At 43.8% G+C, this 24755-nt stretch overlaps 1 protein-coding gene across 1 annotated transcript in view; it reads left to right on the top strand.

The window, feature by feature from the left end:
* CHADL (chondroadherin like) overlaps positions 1-24755 on the top strand; it is a 72109-nt gene that overhangs the window by 36399 nt on the left and 10955 nt on the right. Inside the window, exons 3-4 of the mRNA XM_030189981.1 lie at positions 6434-8098; positions 8934-9100. Of these exons, the coding sequence (XP_030045841.1) occupies positions 6434-8098; positions 8934-9100 (1832 nt within the window). The remainder of the gene's footprint in view (positions 1-6433; positions 8099-8933; positions 9101-24755) is intronic.

Genomic DNA, 24755 nt, shown 5'->3' with positions numbered 1-24755 from the left:
AGTAAGGACAAGGGTACCCCTGAAGCCACCTTTTCCAGAAGTCTTATACGATTATATGTTGCTGCCATGCTTTAACAACCATGGGGCAGCTCATATCAGTGAGCACTTGATGAGCGTGACTATATGATGTCCCTCCTTGAAGCACATTTATAGACCTTGTTTTGGAGGACGTCAAACTGCTGGGTTTTTGTCCTGCTGTTTTTGTTTTAGCTTGGATCGATTTCAAGCCCCTGACACAGCCCTTGTGGGTGAAACACAGTCTGGGTCGGGCGATTATTTTATAATAAAGTTTTGAACTATACTACTGATTGATCTGCTCTGTTTGTGTTAACAAATGGAGAGGACACAAGTAAACTTCAATTAAATCATTAACAAGGATTTCAAAGTGTGCTACTGAGACAGATGATTTTTTTAATCATTTATTTATAATTTTTCATTTTACAAGGGTCACTTGCAAACAGTAATACAGAGAAGACTGTACATTAATACAATATTAGACGAAAACAATCTCAACTAGATAAAATGGGTTATATACAATCTTTCTCTTTCTTAGACCACAGAATAAATAGGGAGAGTGAAACAAGACAAGGAGATTAATTAAACAACAGTAAACAAAGAAAACGTGGTATTGACCTGATTATCCCCAGTTATTATTTATCTGAATCATTATTCCACATTGATCATCCGGTTGGCTTCTTCAAACCCAAGACGGTGTATAGTCAATTAATATCATTGGAAACATACTTATTGTCCAATATTACGCGACCCCCGGCAGGATCAATACGCATGAAACCCACACTCACTGTTTCAGAAATACACCAATACATTCTCTTCTGAACACCCATCCCCCGTAATTTTATCACATTTATACCTTTACTCACAGAAAATGTTATACGGAACGTTCTTTTGCCGAACTATTACCCTATCAATTTCCCGTTGTCTCTTTCCACTGTTCCATTGTTCTTTTCCTTGTCCTATTCCCCAACGATACTTTGACTTTGTCTTCGCTTAACTTCTCACAATGTAATCCATAACTGATTTGTAACAAATTGTATTTCCATTATTCACAATGTATTGTAAGCCACACTGAGCCCGCAAATAGGTGGGAAAATGTGGGATACAAATGCAATAAATAAATAAATAAAATATTAGTGGAAATAATACACCTGATTTCATTTTTTTCTCTTTTAAAACCAGAAATTATTTAACAATACAAACACTTGAATCTCTAATCCAATTCCCACTGATTAAGGTAATCCCAGTTTCACAGGCTTCACTCCTTTTGAATTAATATACTAAGAGGTATCATTTCAGAGGAAAAACCTTTAGGAGTCATACCCGGAACTCTGGGGAAACAACAATCTCGATATTAATCATCTGTAATAATATTCATTTTGTTCAAATGTTTCTGGTCTATTATCATTTTCAAAATCTTAACCGTTTTCTATTCCTGTAGAACTTCATTTGCTGTTTCCATTTTTCATTCTCAAAGGATTCGATTCGATTATCCATGTGGCTCACTAATAAGATTATATCTGAAGCAAAATTATTTACTACCACCGTTAGGTCCTGGAGCGCCTTCCAGATGATATTCAATGTAACCTCCACGCATAGGCGTAGACTGGGGGGGGGGGCAATGCCCCCCCAAACGACGACGAGGCGCCGCCGCGCCATTAGTTAAAAAAAAACACATGCAGGCACGCGCTCCTCTCCATCCGCTTGGCTTCCCTGCCCTCTCTGTCTGCGTCCCGCCTTCTTCTGATGTCAGAGGAAGGCGGGACGCAGACAGAGAGGGCAGGGAAGCCAAGCGGACGGAGAGGAGCGTGTCCGTCTACCCCTCTCTCTTCCTCCCTCCCTCCAGCGCAGGCAGCAGTCTTTTTCAGCGTTCCTGGTAGCGGTAGCGATGTACACGCTGCCTTCGGCTCTGCCCTAAAGCCTTCTCTTCAAGTTCCTGTTCCCGCATAGGTGGGAACAGGAACTTGAAGAGAAGGCTTCCGGGGCAGACCGAAGGCAGCGTGTACATCGCTACCGCTGCCAGGAACGCTGAAAAAGCTGAAGACTGTTGCCTGCGCCGGAGGGAGGGAGGAAGAGAGGGGGAAACGGAGTCACGATCTTGGACCTCGCGGGGAGGGGGGGCAGTAGAAGGAAGATGGATGGAACTGGGAGGGCTGGGGAGCAGAGGGAAGATGGATGGTACTGGGAGGGGTGGGGAGCAGAGGGAAGGAGCAAGAGATGGATGGGACTGGGAGGGGTGGGGAGCAGAGGGATGGACCAGGAGATGGATGGGATTGGGAGAGGTCAGGCACAGCAGAGGGAAGGAGCAGAAGATGGATGGGACGGAGGGATGGTGAGCAGAGGGAAGGAACAGAAGATGGATGGGACTGGGAGGGGTGGGGAGCAGAGGGAAGGAGCAAGAGATGGATGGGACTGGGAGGGTGGGGAGCAGAGGGAAGCCTACTTGAAAGAAGACACTGCATAAAACAGAAGACACTGGGACCAAAGCGAATAGAAAAACTAAATGATCAGACAACAAAGGTAGATAAAAGTATTTTATTCATAATTTATTAATTGAAATGTGTCAGCTTTTTGAAATGTGCATCTGTGATATTTTGCCTGTAAATTTCAATTCCTTCCTCCATATTAGCATATTCATTTGCATATGTATATATGCAAATGATATGCTAATATGCTCCGCCCATTCTTTGCCCCCCCAAATGAAACAGTCAAACTATGCCTATGCCTCCATGGGAGCCAAAACCTCCAAGCTGATAGCTCTTACGGGTTTAGGAGTGGCACCATCGACACGGGTTCAGCTGTAAACGACTTCCGTTTCAGCATACACTCCTAACTCACTCCTCCACTCCTTTGGACATGGTGGTTAAATGACTCAGGAGCGATGAAGTTGTTTCCAGGTCCAAGAGCATCGACGTTCCTTCACTGGCGCTAATCAAAGGACTCATCAACCCAGTCATCTGTGGGCAGCTCGTCACACAGCGGTCCCACACTTGCTGCACAGGGGACAAAACGCTGGTCATCAGCAGCTGACCCCACATTGTCCCCTTCCTCTCAGTTAAGGTAACTGCAAATGCAGAGAGGAAATTTCAAGTAAACAAAGACAGAACTTCAGAGGACAGCTGGGCCATTGAGCGTACGAGCTTCAGGTCACCATCCCTAGTTTGGGACACTCTTTGTCTGGTTTCTCCTCAGAGGCCTGTCTGATATGGGTAACCCTTCAGCATAGCCTTCTGAGTCATTGAAACACAGAAGCCCCTCCACCACTACAAGATGGTGTCCCTTCGGAGGGGCTGAGACAGATGATTATTAAACATCAGTTCATCACACTGTTACCTGTCAGTGTCATAGGGTATTTAATTTCTCATTTCCAGTTTTAATTTGTTGATGCCATAAATGTACTAAATAATCAGGCTGTAAGGCCCTTAGGTATCCAGATCTTTGCCCAAGGTTCTCCAAACATATCAGTGGCCTAGGCAATGCAAAAATGCAAAGTACATGATATGAAAATGCCAATGAAGTAACGACTGGCTACCTGGACTCTATCCCTGATCAGCATTCTGTAGCTTTTCCAAAGACATCGGAAACATCTTATGCATCCATCTAATAATGGCTTCTTTCCACTCATCAGACCCTGACAATCCTACTAAAGGGATGGAGAGGGTTACAACAAATTGGGAACAAGGGCAAGCGCAAAAATATTTTTTCTAAGCAGATTTTCCCCTTCAAAGCAAAGTCATCAAAACCAGACAACACGCTGAATAAACAGAAGCAATGGTGGTATGAAAAACCTGACCCGATCTGGTTACTTTTGCTAAATATAAGAATTCAAAAACTGAGGTTCAGTCAAATTAGCATTGCAATATTGATATCAGAATTAAGTAACAAGTATTAAATAAACTCAAAAAAGGCAATTTTCAAAGGCTCTTGGCCTGGTAAATTGGCCTGACAAGAGCACTGTCCTCAAAAATAGCGAGAAGTCTATTTTGCTTCCATGTGCACACAAGTGCATTAGAAACAGGCATTCCTGTGGATGTATGTGTCAGTCAGGAGAAATGTTATGGCTACACAGGGCAGACCACTCTAACTTATGCTTCATTGAACTCCAAAGGCAGCAATAAAATGAGTGTCTGGAGAAGTCTGAAAAGATGTGGACCTCCTTTGTGGAATAACACAATAAACAAAGAGGGAAAGTTGGGGGCACTATTTTGGAGATAATTAGGGATAGATGTTTTAGAATATGATTTTATGAACTTTTTGAGGGCATTGTAGAACTTTGTACCCGATTATTGCTGTTGCGTGCTTAATTCCAACCAACACCTTTTTCATATAGAGTTTCACGGAAGGGAAGAGACAGGGGGAGGGGTTGGGGAACTATAGTTAGGGTGAGAGGGGGAGATATTGAACCTGAGATTTGTTCAGCTGCAAAATTCTTACTATTTTGAAATGAAGAATTTATTTTGTAAAAAATGTTTTAAATGAAAATAAATTTAAAGAGACATGTGATGTCTGCTCAGCAGCTCTGTCTCCCCACCAAATTGGCTATATATCTTGTACGTTTTCTGCAAGAAACGGGGAATAAAGCCTTTAAGTTGTGCTGGGTGGATCGGAGTGGTGCAGAGTTTAAAGAATTTGCTTATGTTATGGCGTTGAGATTGACCCTAGGGCCCAAGAGAAAACAAGGGGATCTGAAGCCAAGATGGTGACTTGATCAGCCCTGCCAAGTCCTTTAGTTTGTTCCGAATGGACTAAGGAAATTGTGACAGAAGTGCGAGTGGTAGTGGAAGCTACCTTGGAGCAAAATTACAGCAAATGCATGATTGAATTGAGGCTGCTCATGATCATTTAGATAATCTGGATCTGGAGTTTGATGCTCATCATCATTGTGTGGAAGTACTGGATGCTGGGGCTCAGAAGCATCGTGGGCTATGAATCAACTTCGCCTTGATCTCCAACAGATAAAACACAAAGCGGAGGCTATGGAGGGTACAGCCCAATGCAATATTTTGCACCTGGTTGGCCTTTCTGAGTCCCTGAAGGATGCGGATCTGGTGAAGACTAAGAGACTTGGCTCCCACACCCATTGAACTTACTTGACACCTTTGAAGACCCTTTTAAAATCAAATGGGCCTGTCGGATAAGCTTTGGGACTGGTGGTTGGGCACAACCTAGGGTGATTGTTCTTCGTGTTCAGCATCTAGCACACAAGTGAGCTATCCTGAAAGCCCTGCATGGTGGACAATGTTTGGAATATAATAATCAGAAAGTTTAGTGTTTTCAAGATTATACTGCTAAAGTGCACACTCAGCAAAAAGCTTTCGCTTCCTTATGTACCAAGATTTATGTTAATAAGATTTCATGTGCCTTACTTCATCCAGCGCAACTTTGGATTGTGTCTGCTAGTCAAACCCATTTCTTCAGAAGCAGCAAAAAGCTTTTTTCAACAGCTCCGAGACGATAGAACAACTTAGGAAGTGCTGCTGTGTACTTTGCATTTACCAGCAGTTTTTGTTGGTGTGAAATAGTTTGTTTTATGCTTTTTAGTTTGGAATATTTAGCCTGAGCACGACAGGTTACTTAAATTGAATTCTACACCTGTTTCTTGTGTAAGATTGATTTAGCTTGATACAGATATATGGCTTAAAATATTGTTTTTAAGGTTATCTGGGGTTGGTTATGGTAGGTGGGGGTAGGAGAAGATGTTCACGTGGCAGATCCTATGGAATTTTGGACAGTAAACTTGGGCTGCTGTGGAGGTGAGGGGTTAGGATTGGGAAGGGATATGCGCATGGTATGGGAGGATGGGGAGAAAATTGGAAATCCGGGACAACTGGAATTCTTTGTTTATGTTTGATTGTTTCTCTTGACTGCTGTATTTGTCGTCAATAAAATAGGTTTAACATAAATATGTCTACCAAAAACATTTTTAAAAAAGTTTAAAATGAGATATGAATTGTTATGGATCATTATAGGATGCATCTTGATTCAGCTTAATATTTGTCAGATTGTCTCCATCTATATTGCCCAAAGTGGGTGCTTCAATCAGACTTGTTTGTTAACAATTCCAGATTTTCAACGGTTTCGTTTGGAGGATACGAGGAGATGCATCCTCTCTGTGGTGGGTCCAACAGAGTGGAATAAATTGCCTGCAATTTTCAGGACACAGAAGAACACAGGATTGTTTAAAAGACAGCTCAAGCAGTATTTGTTGGGATAGGTTAAATAATGTGTTTTACAGCTGCTGGATTTAATATGGCAATCAGTTTATCTGTCATGTCACTTTTGAATTTGTATTGTACTTATTGTGTCTTTTAATGTTTCATCATGTGTGTTTGATTTGTACACCACTCTGGATAAGGGCAGTATATAAATGGTAAATGAAAATGAAATCGAAAAATAATATATATTTTATGTCTTTCAGCTTACCAATAAATTAGATATCCATGGCAACAATATCAAGGTGATTCCAGGGAGTGCCTTCCTTCCTATTCCTTATCTCACCCACCTGAACATGCAGAAATGCAACATTGAAACCATTGAGGAAGGTGCTTTCAGGGGTTTGGGACGCCTTGTCTACCTCAATCTGGGCTCCAACAACATTGCATTCATCTACCAAGAGTCTTTTGATGGATTGTCCTTTCTCCAGCAGCTTGTTCTGGAAAATAATCACATAGAAGAAATCAAGCCTGGAGCCTTCAGTCAACTGGGGTTCCTTAATTTGTTGAATTTGGGCAATAATTTCCTGGTCTATCTTCCTGACATGATCTTTCAAGGCCTACACCAAATCAAATGGATTAATCTGTCCAATAACACATTAAACATCGTGGCAGACCAGGCTTTTGCTGGCCTGCCAACACTTAAAAGGCTAAGCCTTGATCATAATGAGCTCCAATACTTGCCAAATGAAGCCCTTTCCAAGTTGTCTGGTGTCACCCGATTGGATCTAGGTTGGAATCCTTTGACTTTTATAGGTGAGGAAGCAGTCCAAATGGATTCTTTGAAACAGGTTTTCTTAAATGATATGGCTCTTCAGGATGTTTCTCATAATGCTTTTGAAAAGAGCCCCAGTCTGACCCTCATTGACTTTCAGAATAATCAGTTGAAAATGATGCAGCCAATGACTGGACTCAAACAGATAAAAAAGGTCAACCTGAAAGGTAATCCAATACACTGCAATTGCTATATGCGCCCTTTTAAAGAATGGGTAGACAAATCCACAATCCAGGCTAATACTGTCTGCTCAAGTCCAATTTCATTCAGGGGAGAGCACCTTGAGTCATTAAGAGCCATAGATCTGAAGTGTGATAGCAATATTTCAGAGGTGGAAGAAGAGCAGGTACCTGCCCCTATAACGTCAACTGAAGAATTTACATCTTGCCCTCAAAACTGTGTCTGCAGGCCTGATCTGTTACATGTCAGCTGTGAAAACAAAGGCCACCGCAAAATCCCCAAAGGTTTTCCAGCCAATACTCGCCTTCTGGATTTGCAACGGAATGAGTTTCACACAGTGCCCAAGAACTCATTTCCTGACTTGAAGAACCTGGTCTCTCTCCATCTGCAGAACTGCCACATTGCTGAGCTTCAGTCAAGAGCCTTCCTCGGCATGAAGAAAATGATTTATCTTTATCTGTCCAACAATAAGCTTTCCACCATTAATACTGCTGCATTTGAGGGTATCCCACAGCTCACATACCTCTACCTGGATCACAATCAGTTCACAAAGATTCCCAAAGGGGCCTTCAAATTTTTACCCAATCTTTTTGCTCTCCATTTGCAGTATAACTCTATCAGTTTCCTTTCTGATGACATGATGACTGGAGCAGAGAAGCTGCGCTGGCTCTGTTTGACAGGAAATAACATCAATTATGTATCTCCCATGGCACTGCATGCTACTGAAGAGCTGGAGAAACTCCACCTGGATGAGAACGTTCTCTCTGAAGTACCTACAAGTGCTTTACTAAACCTGCCGATGCTTGGGGAGTTAAAGCTGTCAAAGAACCCTATCAAATATATTGGAAACGGAGCCTTTCTGCCAGTGGCAAGTTCTCTGCAGCATCTATACCTTGATAACCTGGGTCTGGAAAAGGTAAATTCCAAGGGGCAAGGGCTATAGTTACATTAGCAGCAGGAACTGTGAATTCAGGTATTGTTAATGCTAATCTATTGCTGAGCAGCGGATCTGGTGCTGGTTCCTAGTTCAGGTGCCTACTCCTCAACATAGGATGTTGTTGAAGTACAATAACACTCATCATGGTGAAGAAGGATCAGTCAGTTACTGCTCAGATAGTAGAAAACAAAGCATTTTGGAAATCTTTCTATACTTTTTCTTTCTTGAGCGTCTTGTTTTCCTCTAGTGACCTTACTTGTTTCTAGCATCTCAAAGCCCATAGGCCTCTTAGTGTACTGGCTCTGATATGGCCTGCCCTTTACTACATGAGGGAACAATCTTGTTTCTTTTCTTAGTTGATTGCAGAACTTAAGAAGGCTAAGATAGAGCCCCTGTATGGCACATGTTTTTACAAGAAAATAGATCTTTTTCTTCCCCATTCCTTCTCTTTTACGTCCCACTTAAATTTCGGGAGTCAAAATGCCATGGTGTCTGAACCTGTTTCAGGATGTGTGGACCACTGGCTAGAAGAATCTGGTACAGTTGTTCTCACATACATCCAAGACACTATGACTGTCTTCAAAAATATTTAATATTTACAGTACTTCTGTAACATCTTTGTTGAGAGTACTATACCTTGCAGTTTTATTGTCAAAGAAAGATGATATGTAGGTGCACCCAGGCCTGTACTGAGCTATAGCTGCACCCTGCCCTGCCCACTTTGCCACCACCAATAAGAGAAGATGCATTTTCATGCTGTCCTTCCTTTTCTTCCTCCATTCTTTCTCTCTGGTGTTTTTCCACATTCATTTAGATTTCCGCTGGTGCTTTTGCCGGGCTTGGGCCTGGGATGAGAAGCCTGTATCTGGAGAATAACAAACTGCCAAACCTGCCCAGTATGAACAACTTCACCAACCTTGAGGTCATCGACTTGGGCGATAATCCCTTTGTATGCAACTGCCAGCTACTCCCCCTCCACAGGTAAGTGGACAGCTGATTGGGCAGCCACTCCCATTTCCAGTGCCTGCAGGATCCAGGGCAGTGGCGTAGGAGGGGGGGGGGCGGTGGGGCGGTCCGCCCCGGGTGCACGCCGCTGGGGGGTGTCGGCGCCTCGCTGGTTCCTTGCTCTCTGTGCCCCAGAACAGGTTACTTCCTATTCCGGGGCAGAGAGAGCAAGGAACCAGCGAGGCGCCGACACCCCCCCAGCGGCGTGCTATCGGCGGATTGGCCCTCCCACCCGCCCCTCACCGCCTTCCAGGTATGTTCTCGCGGGCGGGCGGGGGGGGTGTTGCGCTACGGAGGGGGGAGGGTGCGTCATGCTGCACCCGGGGGGGGGGGGGTGCGCAGCGGCGACCCGCCCCGGGTGTCAGCTGCCCTCGTGACGCCACTGATCCAGGGTATGACTCAGTGAGATTTCAAAGGCTGTAAGGCAAGCAGTGTTGGAGTACTGGCCCATAGTGGGAGAGACAAGATGGGCTTCAGGAAGTAGTAGCAAGGAGACATGGATTACTATTACATTTGAGTTAATACCATACCAGTCACCCAGCATGGAAATCCATGAGGCACATCATGAGAAACAGGTTAAGCCTATTCTCCTTTAAAAACTGCTGAGGTGCAAGCACTAGCATCGACAGAATGCAGAAATAAAGCACAGTGGCAAGACAAAGAATAAGCTCCCACCACTGTGAAGGGCAAGACAGTTCTTTTACTACTACTACTACTACTACTACTACTACTACTATAAATCATTTCTTCTAATTCAGAGCTCCCCAAATGGGATCCCAAAACCTGCTTTTGTGATCATGGCAGAAAAAGATTTGGAAGCATTGCTCTAGCTAGTGCTTCATTAGTTCATCTCTTCATCCAGCCCTGCATAGTGCAGAGTAGGACCTAAAGGAAATCATGATTTGCTAACAGGACGGTCCAGAATGATTTTGCAGGCCCACAGCTGTGGTAGCCTTCCTTTTAATTTCTACACCTGCTCTTTCTCGAACAAAGATGGACTCATGCCACTATCATGTGATATCACTGTAGTTATAGATAGTCCCATTATTTCTCTTTTTAAAAAAATCTTACTTTCCTCCTCCTAAGCCTCACTACTCCCTGCCCAAAATGACTGACATGTACAACTTCAAGCTCCTTCACAAGCTAAGGCTGCAGAGTACGTCTCCTCTAGGGCTGAAACCCTCAGGGCCATTCTTCTGCCAGCAGGAATCGCTCCTGTGCTGGAAGTCACTTCCCTTCCCACTTGGAGCCCAGCACATAGAGTCAGCAGATGATTGCAGATAATCAGGATCAGGCTGTTCCAGTCCTGTTTTTTTTGAAACATTGCATATATCAGCTTCTAGTTCTGATTCCCCTTAATTTTCCTACATGCAATACAACAAATCCAAAAGTGGCATGACTTGTCAATGACGACCTAAAACCATCTGGCAACCTTGTTTCAACACATTTGGAGCCTTGATCCTTCAGCTCAGGACAGAGAACTGCAGCCAAATGACAGGGTCTCCAGACATTCTCAGGTAAACAGTAACACAGAACACAAAAGGTACAACTTAGACTGTACCCAACTTAGACAATACAAAAGTGTATGGAATCAGCAATCAACAATGAAACAATGGGAGTCCAGAATAATATATTTTACGTACCAGTGTTAAATGGGATTCTAACTTAAATTGGCAATGTGTTCTCCCTTCAATAATGGGGTTAAGATACAATCATTAATATAAATATATATATATATACAGTGAAATCCGCTTAAGTGCAAGGGTCTGGGACGAAAGAAATACATGCAGTTAACCGGAGCGTGCACTTAATCATTGTGACACAAAGAAGCTTGACATCTGATAAACATATGTACAGTGCTGTTTATTATACATACAGTATACAGTCTCTGTTAACTGACGTTATACAGTCTCCGTTAACTGACGTTAGGCTTACTTGAAGTAATCAGTCATAGTCCTCTGTACACTCTTGTGTCTGTGAGTTTATAGACTACGTCTGCCAGACGGTAAAAACTGTCATACGTCTGCCAGACGGTAAAAACTGTCATAGCACTGACATCCAATGGCCTCCAGATAGGCCCGCATGGTGTTGAGACCCTCCAGCGCTCTTGCAAAAGTGACAGGAGGTTGTTGAATTTCGTCAGCATGTGCCTCGGTGCTCATTTCATCATCTGTTTCATCATTAGCCGTTGCCTGCATGTAGGCACATATCTCGACATCAGTGCTGTCGTCAGCTGTTTGTAGATCGTAATCAACAGCTACGTAGTGATGAAACTCCTTTTCAGTAACACAGGCTGGGATGTCAATATTCTGTTCATATGACGCGTTTGCAACAGCTGCATCTGTTTCGTCCCTCTCCACATCCCTAACAAAGCTTGCCCGCTTGTAGCAGTTCACAATGGTTGCCTGTGTAACATGATTCCAGGCTTCTTTCTGCATATGTAGGGAATCCAACAGTGATAGATTACAAGCCAGTTCAACAGCACGTTTATCCTTGCCAGTCTGGTCATCCATAATGCTCATCAGACGACGCAGCACATGAGCCCGATAATGTTGTTTGAAATTGGCTATTATGCCCTGATCCATAGGTTGGATCAGAGAGGTAGTGTTTGGTGGCAGGAAGACCACCTTGACGTTAGACAGCCTGACATCGTCACTGTGTGCAGCACAATTATCACAAAGCAGCAAAATCTGATGCTTTTGTGCCTGAATACTAGTGTCTAACTTCTTTAGCCACTGCTTCCAAATTTCCCCAGTCATCCATGGATTTGCATTAGCCTCGTATGACACAGGAAGTCACTTAACATTCTTGAAGCAGCGGGGCTGTTTGCTCTTTCCAATGACGAGGGGTTCCAACTTCTCACTCCCATCCATATTGCAGCAAAGGAGGATCATCAGTCGGTCCTTCGACGTTTTACTTCCTGTAGTTTCAGTTTGTTTGAATGCAAGTGTTCCATCAGGAATCGCTCGCCAGTAGAGACCGTTTTCGTCAGCATTGAAAATGTCACAAGGTGCAAACTCATTCAAGATGGTAGGAAGAACTGAAACAACCCAATTTTCAGCACCAAAGTCATCAGCATCTTGTTTTTCACCATGCTGTTTCTTGAATTTTATGTTGTTCCTCTCCTTCCATCTTTCCAACCATCCAACAGTGGCTTTGAATTCAGTTAGTCCAAGACTTTCAGCTAGCTGATTAGCTTTCTCCATAAGCAGTGGACAACTGAAAGGAAACTGTCTGCTTCGGACTTGAGAAAACCACTGAAGAAGAGCATCTTCTACCTCCTCAGCTTTTCCCGCCCGTTTTCGTTTCCGTTGTGGATTTGTATTGTTTTGCCAGTCTTCCAGAAGCTGGTCTTTCTGCTTCAAGATACGTGCAATTTGACTGGGATTGACACCATATTCTTTAGCAATAGAAAATGCTTTTTTTGTGCTGGTACGCACCGGTACGGTGTACCGGCACCTTTTCTTGTAGGTCCCCTCCCCGACCCAGTCCCCACCTGCCTACCAGCTCCATGCCGACGACCCTCTTCTCCTGCCACCCGGCACCATGACCCAGCCTTTTAAAAAATCTACAAAGCGGCGGAGCGGTGCCTCGCGTCTGCCTGTAAAAGAAGAAAAATCGCCTCGTCGGCCGGTCTTCCCTTACTGTGTCCCGCCCTCTGATGTAACTTCCTATTTCCACAAGGGCGGAACACAGTGAGGGAAGGCCGGCCGATGAGGCAATTTTTCTTCTTTTACAGGCAGACGCGAGGCACTGCTCCGCCGCTTCATAGATTTTTTTAAAGGCTGGGTCACGGTGCCGGGTGGCAGGAGAAGAGGGTCGTCGGCACGAAGCTGGTACGCAGGTGGGGATTGGGTCGGGGAGGGGGGCTCAGATGGGTATGGGTGGCTGGAGGGAGGGGAAGCAGGGAAACAAGGAGAGTCGCTGGACATGGGTGGAGGGCAGGGGGGACAGGAGGCTCGCTGGACATGGGTGCATGGCAGGGGGAAGAGAGAATCGCTGGACTTGGGTGGATGGCAGGGGGGACGGGGCGGGTCGCTGGACATGGGTGGATGGCAGGGGGGACGAGGGGGTTGCTGGACATGGATGGATGGCAGGGGAGGGCAGGGGGGACAGGAGGCTCGCTGGACATGGGTGGATGGCAGGGGGAAGAGAGAATCGCTGGACATGGGTGGATGGCAGGGGGACAGGAGGGATGGGGGGGTCGCTGGATATGGGTGGATGGCAGGGGGGACATGGGGTGTTGCTGGACATGGATGGATGGCAGGGGGGACGGGGGTTGCTGGACATGGGTGGAGGGCAGGGGGACAGGAGGGTCGCTGGACATGGGTGGATGGCAGGGGGACAGGGGGGATGGGGGGTCGCTGGACATGGGTGGATGGCAGGGGGGACAGGAGGGTCACTGGACATGGGTGGAGGGCAGGGGGGACAGGGGGTTGCTGGACATGGGTGGAGGGCAGGGGGACAGGAGTGTCGCTAGACATGGGTGGATGGCAGGGGGGATGGGGGGTCACTGGACATGGGTGGATGGCAGGGGGGACAGGGGGGTTGCTGGACATGGGTGGATGGCAGGGGAGGGCAGGGGGACAGGAGGGTCGCTGGACATGGGTGGGTGGCAGGGGAGGAGGGCTGCTAGACTTGGATGGGTTGCTGGACATGGGTTGATGGAGGGCAGGGGAGAGGAGGGCTGCTAGACTTGGGTGGATGGAGGAGAGGGAAGGGAGAGAGAAAAATGCTGGACATGGATGGAGGCGAGGGAAGAGGGAGGAAAGAGATGAGATGAGGGAAAAGGAAGAGAGGAGAAAACTGCACATGGATGTAGAAAATAGGCAGAAGCTGGATCCACTGGACAGTCAAGTCTGTGGAGGACCTAGCTTTTACTTACGGATGTAGGGCAAGAAATGAAGAAGAAAGGAGGAAAGTAAAGAAATAAAAGGAAAGGAAGCCCTGGAAACGGAGTTAAGAGGACAGATAGCAGCAGAATCAGATACTGAGCCAGCATGATCAGAAAAACAAAGTCACCAGACAACAAAGGTAGAAAAAATCATTTTATTTTCATTTTAGTGTCTGGAATATGTCCAATTTGAGAATTTACATCTGCTATCTTATTTTGCACTGGGTATACTGGAGCTGTAACAGCTTACAGAAATTATTTATAATGAAAAAAAATCACGTTATTTTTTTTTCCTTATACTAGTATAATATTTTCAATGATGTCTGCTTATATGCACTATGGCTGGTATAAGGGGTGTGGCAAATGTGGGTGTGGCTATAATATGGGTGGAGTCATATGTGGTGACTCTGCCCACAATGAGTACTGGCACCTTTTTTTCTACAAAAAAAGCACTGGCAATAGATGCTTGACTTTGTTTGTTTTCTAATTTTATTCGTTCAGCCAGTGTTAAAGTCTTACAGTTGCGCGACAATGACCCCAGCGTACAATCTAACAACATTCTTATGCTTATTCTGCCTGTGGCAGTTAAAGGGGCGGTAAATTTGAAATCTCATTGGTTGTCACGTGCCAATCGGCTTCCATATTCCGTGTGCGCGCTTATGCGGAATCTTTCCTGCAGAGGAGCGGTCTTAAACCATGCATATAAGCGAATCTTGCACTTATCAGTGGTGCACTAAACCAAAATTTGTCCACAAAGAAATTGATGGCGCCAAAAATGAGACCGAAGTACGGCATGCAGTTAAACAGAAAATGCGCTTATCCGACGTGCACTTAAATGGAGTGCACTGTGTGTGTATATATATATATATATATATATATATATATATATATATATATATATATATATATATATATATATTTAATATCCTGCAGAACAGCAATGTTTCTTACCTGTACCAAGTATTGGTACAACAAACAGCAAGATTGGTCAGGCACACAAGTGGGTGACATCATCCAATGGCATTGGAACAAAACAGTTCTTTCAGAGCTTAGAAGTTAGTATACATTTCTGAGTATGTGTGGCCCTTGCTATGCACAGTGCTCTCCTCAGGTTTTAAATGAGTTCCATAGCTGAAAAAGGAATGCAACTCTCAGGAAGGCGAGAGATTTCCTGCAGTCTATAGAAAGCATCTGTTACAGGCAAGCAGCATTGTTTTGGTTGTTTGTTTTTAAATCAACAAGCAGGACTAAGGGGGTCTTTTACTAAGCGATAGTAAGCCCAATGAAAGCTTACCACTCACTTATCTGGAACTACTGCTGGGCTACTGCAGCAGCCTGGGGGTAGTTCCCATCCCCAGGGCACGCCATTTGCAATGCTATAAAAATACTTTCTTTTTGTAGCATCAGTGTTTACCCGACCGTAATCAGGCAGTGCTGCATTCTACCCGGTTACCGTCAGGTTAGCGCAGGAGCCCTTACCGCCACATCAATGGGTGGAAGTGCTCCCCCCTGAAATGGCCATGCAGAAAGTGGTTCACTTACCGCATGGCCATTTCTTAGAAAAAAAATGACAGCCTTTTACCTGCTGCGGTAAAAGGGGGCCTCAGCGTGCATCAAAAACAAGCACTGTCAGCAGCGCAGTCCCCCTTTTACGCAACTTAGTAAAAGGGGCCCTAAGTCAAGTCAGGCACACAAGTGGGCGACTCTTTTACTTTATCTTTTTTCCCCATATTAGTAATGGCGTTTTTACTACTTTGTTTGAATTTTAAATCTTGCTTGATTTGTAGTTATTGTTATTTTTGGATTGTCAGATTTCTATTACCCCAATATTGACTGCGTAAACGTCTCATTTGGAACATACTAGGAAGATAAAGTTCCTAATGTTGTAAATGACTGTTTTAAGGAAACTGACCAGAGGGGAAACTACTTTAGATCTAGTCCTTACTGGTGCACAGGACCTGGTGCAGGTTATAATAGTAGTAGGGCCACTAGGAAATAGTGATCACAAAGCGATCAAATTTGTCCTCATTGGGAGGAGGATGATAAAGTTGTGGGGGGGGGGGGGGGGGGGGGACCTACTGCTATAGCACTTAATATTAAAAAAAGGAGACTATGATAAAATTTAGAGATTAGATATATTAAAAAATTAAAAGGATCAGTTGCCAGGGTCACAGTTTGCAAAAGATGTGGACATGATTTAAAAATACTATTTCAGAAGCCCAGATAAAATATATATTCATACACCAAAAAAAAGTTTGAAACAAGGCCAAATGATGGTTAGCATGGTTTAATGGTGATGCAGAAGAGACAGTGAAAGCCAAAAAGGCACCTTTCAGAAAATGAAAAGTATCTCTTAACGAAGAAAATAGGGATGAATATAATCATTGGCAGGTTAGATGTCAAAAAGTAATAAGGCAGGCCAAGAAAGTATTTGGAAGAAGTTTATTGCAGGGACAACAGCTAGATAGTAAGAACTTTTCAAGTGCAATTGCAATTGAAACTAAAAGCTTACGAAGTAGTCTTGTGGACTGCTGGATAACCAAAGAGTAAAAGCAATGCTCAGGGAGAATAAGGTAATTTGCAGAAAAACTAAATAATTCCTTTGCCTTTGTCTTTATGGTGGAAGATATTAGGGTCAAACCCAGCCTGGAAACCTTCTTTGGTGGTGATAATTTGGAGCAATTAAAGCATATCACTGTAAGTCTAGAAGATATAGAGGGGCATAATTGAACGAAAACGCCTATCTCCATGGGCGTTTATCTCCAAGAAAGGGGCCGTGAAGGGGCGGACCGAACCGTATTTTGGGAAAAAATAGACGCCCATGTTTTATTCAACAATGTGTGAGCTCGGCGTTTTTGTTTTTCAGCGATAATGGAAAATGAAAGCGCCCAGCTCAAAAACGAATAAATCCAAGACATTTATTCGTGGGAGGGGCCAGGATTCGTAGTGCACTGGTCCCCCTCACATGCCAGGACATCAACCGGGCACCCTAGGGGGCACTTTTACAAAACCAAAAAAACAGGTAAAAGAGCTCCCAGGTGCATAGCACCCTTCCCTTGTGTGTTGAGCCCCCCAAATCCCCCTCAAAACCCACTGCCCACAAGTCTACACCATTACTATAGCCCTAAGGGGTGAAGGGGGGCACCTACATGTGGGTACAGTGGGTTTGGGGGGGTTGGACGACTAAAGCATTAAGCAGCACAATTGTAACAGGTAGGGGGGATGGGCCTGGGTCCACCTGCCTGAAGTCCACTGCACCCCCTAACAACTCCTCCAGTGACCTGCTTACTGCTGCCAGGGAGCTGGGTATGACATTTGAGGGTGAAAATAAAAAGTTGTGAAACATCATTTTTTTGTGGTGGGAGGGGGTTAGTGACCACTGGGGGAGTCAGGGGAGGTCATCCCCAATTCCCTCCAGTGGTCATCTGGTCATTTAGGGCACTTTTTGGGGCCTTATTCGTGAAAAAACAGGGTCCAGGAAAAGTGTCCTAAATTCTAGCTACAAACGCATACTTTTTTCCCATTATCGGTGAAATGCGCCCATCTTTGTTCGGCAGATAACCACGCCCCAGTTCCGCCTTCGCCACACCTCTGACACGCCCCCATCAACTTTGTCCGCATCCGCGACGGAGCGCAGTTGAAAACGTCCAAAAATCGGCTTTCGATTATACCGCTTTATTCGTTTTTGTGAGATAAACGTCCATCTCCCGATTTAGGTCGGAACTTGGGCGTTTTTCTTGTTCAATTATAAGCAGGATAGTAGATCAAACCAACAAACTAAAGAGTATCATATCACCAGGACCAGATGGTATTCAACCTAGAGTCTTGAAAGAGCACAAACATTAAATTACTAAACTGTTACTAGTAGTTGCAGCCATGATACCTAAGGCTAGAGGGTAGCCAATACAATGGCAATTTTTACAAAGGATTTAAGGGGTAATCTTGAAAACTGTAGACTGGTAAGTATGATGTTGGCACTGGGCAAAATGGTTTAAATTACACTAACAACAAAATTACTCACCATGTAACTAGAGATGGGTTAATGGGAATGAGTCATCAAGAGCACAGCAAGCTTTGCCTTACCAACTTATACCCCCTGTTTACTAAGCTGCACTAGCAGCTGCCATGTGGCAATGCACACATAGCCCATTCAAAGTCAATGGGCTGTGTCAGCATTAGCACATGGCAGCCACTAGCGTAGCTTAGTCAACAGGGGAGTATGAGATTTAGTTGTAATAAATAAAAATAAATCAAAACACAGAAAAGAAAATGGTACCTTTTTTATTTTGGACTAACAATACATTTTTTGATTAGCTTTCGAAGATAACCCTTCTTCTTCAGATCGGAAATAAGCAAATGTTGACAAATATCAGAATATATAAGTGAAACACAAAAGTATTCCAATTACAGGAAGAAGGTAGGGTGGGTTAGGTGAGAAAAAGGGAGAGCTGGGTGGGTGATAAACAGGATTAATGGCTGATAAGAGAGTGGCAAAGAAGTATAATTTTATGGTTTATAGTGGGATAGAAAGCCCAGATCTTTGTTAAGTCCTGTCTGGTGGGTGTCAAAATATTTCATCATTTTTACTTCAAAGATCATACTTTTCTGGATTCTCTTAAAATTTCCTTTTTGTATTCTTACCATAAGATCATTGATGCAGTGTTTGGTTTTGTACAATACTGTCCCACAGAGGAGGCATCCTGGTTGGCATTGGAATGTTTAATATTGTGTCTATGTATATTGAGCCTCATCTTTAGCATCTGGCTTGTTTCTTCAATATAGCACCCTTCTTCACATTTTTTGCATTGAATGATATATACTGCAGTTAAGGATGAGCATGTGAAGGATCCCCTTATGCTGAGTGTTTTTCCAGTGTGAGTGAGATGTGTTGCCACAGTTTGCAGCAAGGTATATTTATTTATATTTTTATTGGGATTTTCTTAACAGCCTTAATGAAAAGATTCACCCAAGGCAGTGTATGGCAGGTACAGTGGGCATCCAGAAAGTATCCGGGTCTATTTGGCCTCTCGTGGTGTGGGTTGTATATTCTCGTGTGTGGAGGGAGCCTTTTTTCTGCCATTTTAGGGATAGGTTTAATTTATAGTGGTTGGTCCGTGGTATTTCTGTCCATCTGGTTTGTGTTATGGTTAGGTTCTGGTCAGTGGATAGTTTGCATGAGATGAGGTCAAGTGTATGGCCCTTCGAGTGGGTTGTTTGCATTTCAGCTATGTTAGATTGCATAAGTGAAGGAAATCTTTACAGTCTCGTGCATTTGTAGAGTTTGGGTCTTCTAGATGGTTAATGTCTCCTAATAGTAGTATGTTGGAGTTGGATACACATGTGTTTGAGACAAAGTCCATGAAGTCTGTTTGGCTTTTCTTCCAGGTGCCTGGAGGTCTGTAAAACAGGACACAATTTAGGTGGTCGAGCAGGGTATTGTGGTGGATTCTGATTGAGGCTATTTCGAGGTGGGTTGTTATAGATTCGTCAATGGTTTCGATAGTGAGGTGAGATCGGTATATGAGTGCTATACCCCTCCTCTTTTTTCTCTTCTGGTCCAGTAAGTGATTTTGTATCCTGGAGGACAAAGGTTTAAGCAGGGGTGTAGCCAGACAACAGATTTTGGGTGGGCCTTGGCAAGAATTGGGTGGGCACCAAGTGTTCTCCCCCCACCCCCCCCCCCCCAAAAAAAATATCTCAGCTGGTGGGAAAATGCTTCTTTCCACCTTGGTAGCAGGCATGCACTGAAAACTGAGCATGCGCAGGTGCTGGTCATGGAGAGTAGCATTTTCGTTACCATCAGGGGAAAATCTTCAGCTGGGGGAGCTTGGATTTCCCACCAGTTACCACTAAACATGTGCTACTGTTGGGTGGGCCTGAGCCATAAATGGGTGGGCCCTGGCCCACCCAAGCCCACCTGTGGCTACGCCACTGGGTTTAAGACGATTGGGTCCTCTTGGTTGTGGATCCAGGTTTCAGTGATGAATAGTAGATCAAGTTTCTCTGACGTGATCCAGTCTGTTATTATTGTTGTTTTGTTTGTCACGGATCTGGCGTTGATGTAGCTGACTTGAATTGTTTGGTATGGTTCTTCTGCGTTCGGTGTTATATGGACTTTTTTTAGTTGTCGTGTCTTGGTTTGTGTGGATTTTTTGTCTCCTTTCTTTTCCTTTTGTTGAGGTTGTGCACATGTTGGGGTTCTTCCTTTGTGTTATTGTCGGTTTGATGTGGTGTGATGAGTCTGGACAGTATTCGGTGATTGTGTAATGTGAGTATGTTGTTGATTTCTGCTAGTGGGGTGGTTAATATTAGATGGATCAGGGATATTGAGTAGATTGCAAGGAACAGTTTGGCAGTATTCATTGTGGTGCCAATTCACTTTGGTTAACGTATTTGGTGGTTTACTCACGGTTACATGCTCAGATTCTCAGATGTCTAGGGCTCATGGACTACTCGATTCTTGGTGGTGTGAATGGTGGTTACTTTAGGAGAGATTGTTGGATTTAGAAGGTTGATTGGAAGTTGGGATCAGCTGTTGATAGCCCAGGGTCCTCGCTACTGGTGTGCGCTGGATCTGGGCTCCCTTGTCCGACGGCTGGGGCGTGTCCAGTGCCCTGGGATGCAAGGTCTGGCTTTAGGCACCTCCGCTGGTCTGGTGCCACACTGCTGGGCCGCAACATCCACCTGGGCGCAAGCCATGTGGCATCGGTACTGGGGTCCTGGCAGAGTCAGATATTCCTGGGTGTAGGGGCTCTGACCGCACATCAGTTTGTGTGGCTGCCCCCACCACGACAGTGGCATGTGTGGCGTAGGTCAACTTGGTCTGCTTTGGATTGTCGGTTCCCACGCGACGCTGTCATCGACGACGTTGCCTGCAGCTGCACCTCTTGCCTTTCCTTCCAACTCGCACTTTGTGTAAGCAAGGAAGACGTTTGGTTAATCTCTGTTTCCACTGCCCCGTGCGGCCGTCATTGGTGTTTGCTTAAAGCACAGCAAGTGAATCTATGAGCTGGCAAATTTTGGAGGCTGTTTGATAGACTGCAGTGGAAGTGAGCCTATCTAGTCCAATGTAGGCAAGGAAGCCATTTGGTTAATCTCTGTTTCCACTGCCCCGCGTTGCCGTCATTGGCATTCACTCAGTCTACTCGAAGCAAGGAAGACGTTTGGTTAATCTCTGTTTCCACTGCTCCGCATTCACTCAGCCCCGCGTCTTTGCACCGCATGTTCACCTGGCATCCCGTCTTGTGTGGTGAGCAGGTGGGGAGCCGAGGTCGCTCCCGAAGAAAGGCCTGGCCACTCCTCTCCACTCAGGGCGGCAGCGGGGTCGGTCGGTGTCCTATCAGGGGGCTCTGTTCAAGGCTCCGCTCTACCTGTGTGGGCGTCCTGCCGGCCGGCGCTCCCGCAGTGATTGAAGTCCATGGGTGCTCCTGGCTCGGGCCGCTCTCTCGCCGTCCTGGTGTGCGTGGGATTGGTGGAGTGAGTGAAGTTTGTGTAAAATAATTGTAAAGGAGGCTTGACCTAAATAGGGAAGGGGGATGAGATAGTTGAGTTGAAAGCAACTTTAAAATTTTTGGTGAAAAATTGTGTTGATGTGGATGAAATCAGGAATGTGTGTTAGGAGATTGAATGAAGTGGAGACAGGATATCAGAGTGAAAACGTGCCTTCTTTCTTTTGCTCACCTTAGATTAGGGAACTAGAAGTACAGTGCAGGCCTGGAAGCTAGGGAATATTGTAATTAATTTTATTTTAATTAGTTTAATTGGCCATTATGTTTTAATAATTCTTTAAAGCCATCTAGTGAGACCGTATGAACAGTGACAGGGAGTTAGGTTTTTTTTCCAAAATTGGTTTGATCCGGCCCCCACAAGAAAGAGTTCTGCACATCCATGTTCATCTACACAACTATATGTTGTATTACAGCTAAGTAACTGCCTGAGAGAAAACTTAAGTTAAAATACTCACCTGGGTGTTTGCTGAATTCTATGAGGTGAATCCTGTAAGCACACAAAAAGGACACACAAAGAATCAAATTCTTATTAACTGCAAAGGTTTAAGAATGTATGTGAAGCAATCTAATGCATTCTAATGTTGAAAAGTACATTATTACTTATCTGATAGTTGTACTTGTTCCGGGGTGTCTGCAGTGACTATGTTAAGAGAAGAAATGTTGATATAAATAAATATTTATAAACATATATAGAAAATTTATGTTCAAATGTTTTCAGAAGAAAATGTTTTTGAATTTTAGGAAAGAAATACTTACCATGTTGCGTTGAAGGAAAATAAAAATAATCTTTATGAACACTTGTATCTGATCTTATAAAGTAAAGAAAAATAAAACAACTGAATTTGATCCAACTTCTCCTCATACACCTTGTCTGTGAGAGCGGAAGTTGGGTTTAATGTGCACCCTCCCTCTGCTCTCAGCGGTGTGATCCTAGACACTCGGTTCGACTACAGACATTAACATCAGGTATCCTGGAACACACCCTTCACGCCGTGAGTCTCAGGGGGCGGGGTTTATATTAGCATAGCTTGTCTTATGTTTTTATGTTGTCTAAATGCAGATCTGATCAATAAATTTACAGCACTATTGAAGGAAGAATGTTGCCAATTTCATTTGGAACCCATTGAAGTTATTAATACTGGTACTTAAGATGTATTATTCTGGACTCTCATTATTTCTTTCTTGATTGTTGATTCCACACACTGCTGTAAGGGCACTTAAATCTCAGCAGAGGCTATTATCAGTGTCCTTTTTTCCCCCTTTTTGTTTTAAATTAATTAATTTACCTTCCTGTTTACTAAGCTATGCTAGTGGCTGCCCTGCGCTAATGCCGACAACCCATTTACTTTGAATGGGCTGTGTTGGCATTGATGTGCGGCTTAGTAAATGGGGGGGGGGGGGTAATTTATTTATTCACAACTCAACAAATAATTTAAAATCACAATACAGTACAATAAGCAGAAAACATCATTACTGAGCAAACATTAAAATCAGCCTAGACAGGAACATTAAACTTGATTCTATTAGAAACTCCGTTTTCAGTGTGACTGCCCCAACACTGTGGAATCATTTACCAGCATGCTTGAAAATGGAGTTATTATTCAAAACAGGTCTCAAAACCCACTTCTTTTTTTTTTAATCAAAGCATTTGAATTCCGAGTTTCCTTTTGAGATATATGAAGTTATAAGAATAGAGATTGACAAGCTCAAGACTGGAATGAGAAGTGGAATGATTCAATATATTACTAATTTTCTCTACAGGAATATGTAACTGTTTATTCCTTTTCTGATTTCTTGGATATATTTGTAATATTCTACATGTACTATTCATTTAAATTGTCTGTAAACTGTTTAGATGAATTATGATAGGCAGTATATCAAACGCTAAAGAAACTTGAAACTTAAATCCTCTTGGAGCTTATAAAGATGCTGCTCTTGGGTTTTTCTTGTTTGTGGGGTAAAACACACCAAATAGGATTCTGCCTACTTACCCTAAAAAACGTTTTATATTATGAATAACTAAGAGTTGAGTTCCTTTACCTCCTATTGTGTTGAATGTTTTCTGACACCGGTATTCTCATGGGTTTGGTAACAATAGTCTGATGTCCTGCATGGATCTGAGTGATCTTCTAGGTTGATAGATGTGAGTTAGTCTTTGTAGGTATAATGATTTTAGTTTGTGAAGGTTTTCGAAAATGGTGGCGAGTATTTTAAAGTCTACTCTTGCCTTAAGGGTATGCCAGTGCAATTTTATTAAGGGGTAGTTTTATGAGTTCAACATCCATTGCGGCAGCATTTAAGACTATCTAAAAAATTTTTGTTCTTTTTCTAGAAAGCCTAAGTACATTGTGTTGCAGGTATCGAGGCCTGAAAGAACCATGACTTGGACCATGATCTGAAAGTGCATGGGATTCAGGAGAGATTTCATGTGCCTGAGCAGTTTGTTTGTAGAAGCTTTTTTTTATAACAATGTTTTTCTGTGTAGATAGGGTGAAATACGAGTCTAGCCAGATTCCTAGGATCCCGATTTCTTTTTTTAATGGTATGGTCAAGCCTGCTAGGACTGGAAGAGTACTTTATTTATTGCATTTGTATCCCACATTCCCCCACCTATTTGCAGGCTCAATGTGGCTTACATAGATCTGTCAACATTGTCATATCAGGATATCAGATACAGTTAGTAATGTGTAGCAATTAAGGAAGGGAAGAGGGAAGACGGAAGAGAGTTGTTAGGGTAGTTATAGAAGGTGGGCATTCATAACTGAGTGGTTAGGTGAGGTGACTTAGTGAGGTTATAGGTTCTCATTGTAGGCCTTTTTGAAGAAGAATGTTTTCAGAGATTTTCGAAAGATAGTTGTTTCTTTGATTGCTTTCAGGTCTGTAGGTAATGCATTCCATAACTGCGTACTCTTGTAAGAGAAGGTAGTGGCGTGCATCAGCTTGTATTTAAGTCCTTTGCAGCTGGGGTAGTTCAGGTTGAGAAATTTGTGGGATTATCTTGTGGCGTTTCTGGGAGGTAGGTCTACGAGGTTTAGCATGTAGATTGGGGCGTCTGCATGAATGATTTTGTGTACAATCGTGCAGATCTTGAACGCAATGCGTTCCTTAAGTGGAAGCCAGTGAAGTTTCTCTCTTAGGGGTTTTGCGCTTTCATATTTAGTTTTTCCAAATATGAGTCTGGCGGCTGTATTCTGGGCAGTTTGGAGTTTTTTGATTGTCTGTTCTTTTC

Source organism: Microcaecilia unicolor, chromosome 1 (assembly GCF_901765095.1).
Source record: "Microcaecilia unicolor chromosome 1, aMicUni1.1, whole genome shotgun sequence".
NCBI classification, from domain to species: domain Eukaryota; kingdom Metazoa; phylum Chordata; class Amphibia; order Gymnophiona; family Siphonopidae; genus Microcaecilia; species Microcaecilia unicolor.
This window is presented reverse-complemented; position numbering and strand designations above follow the sequence as displayed.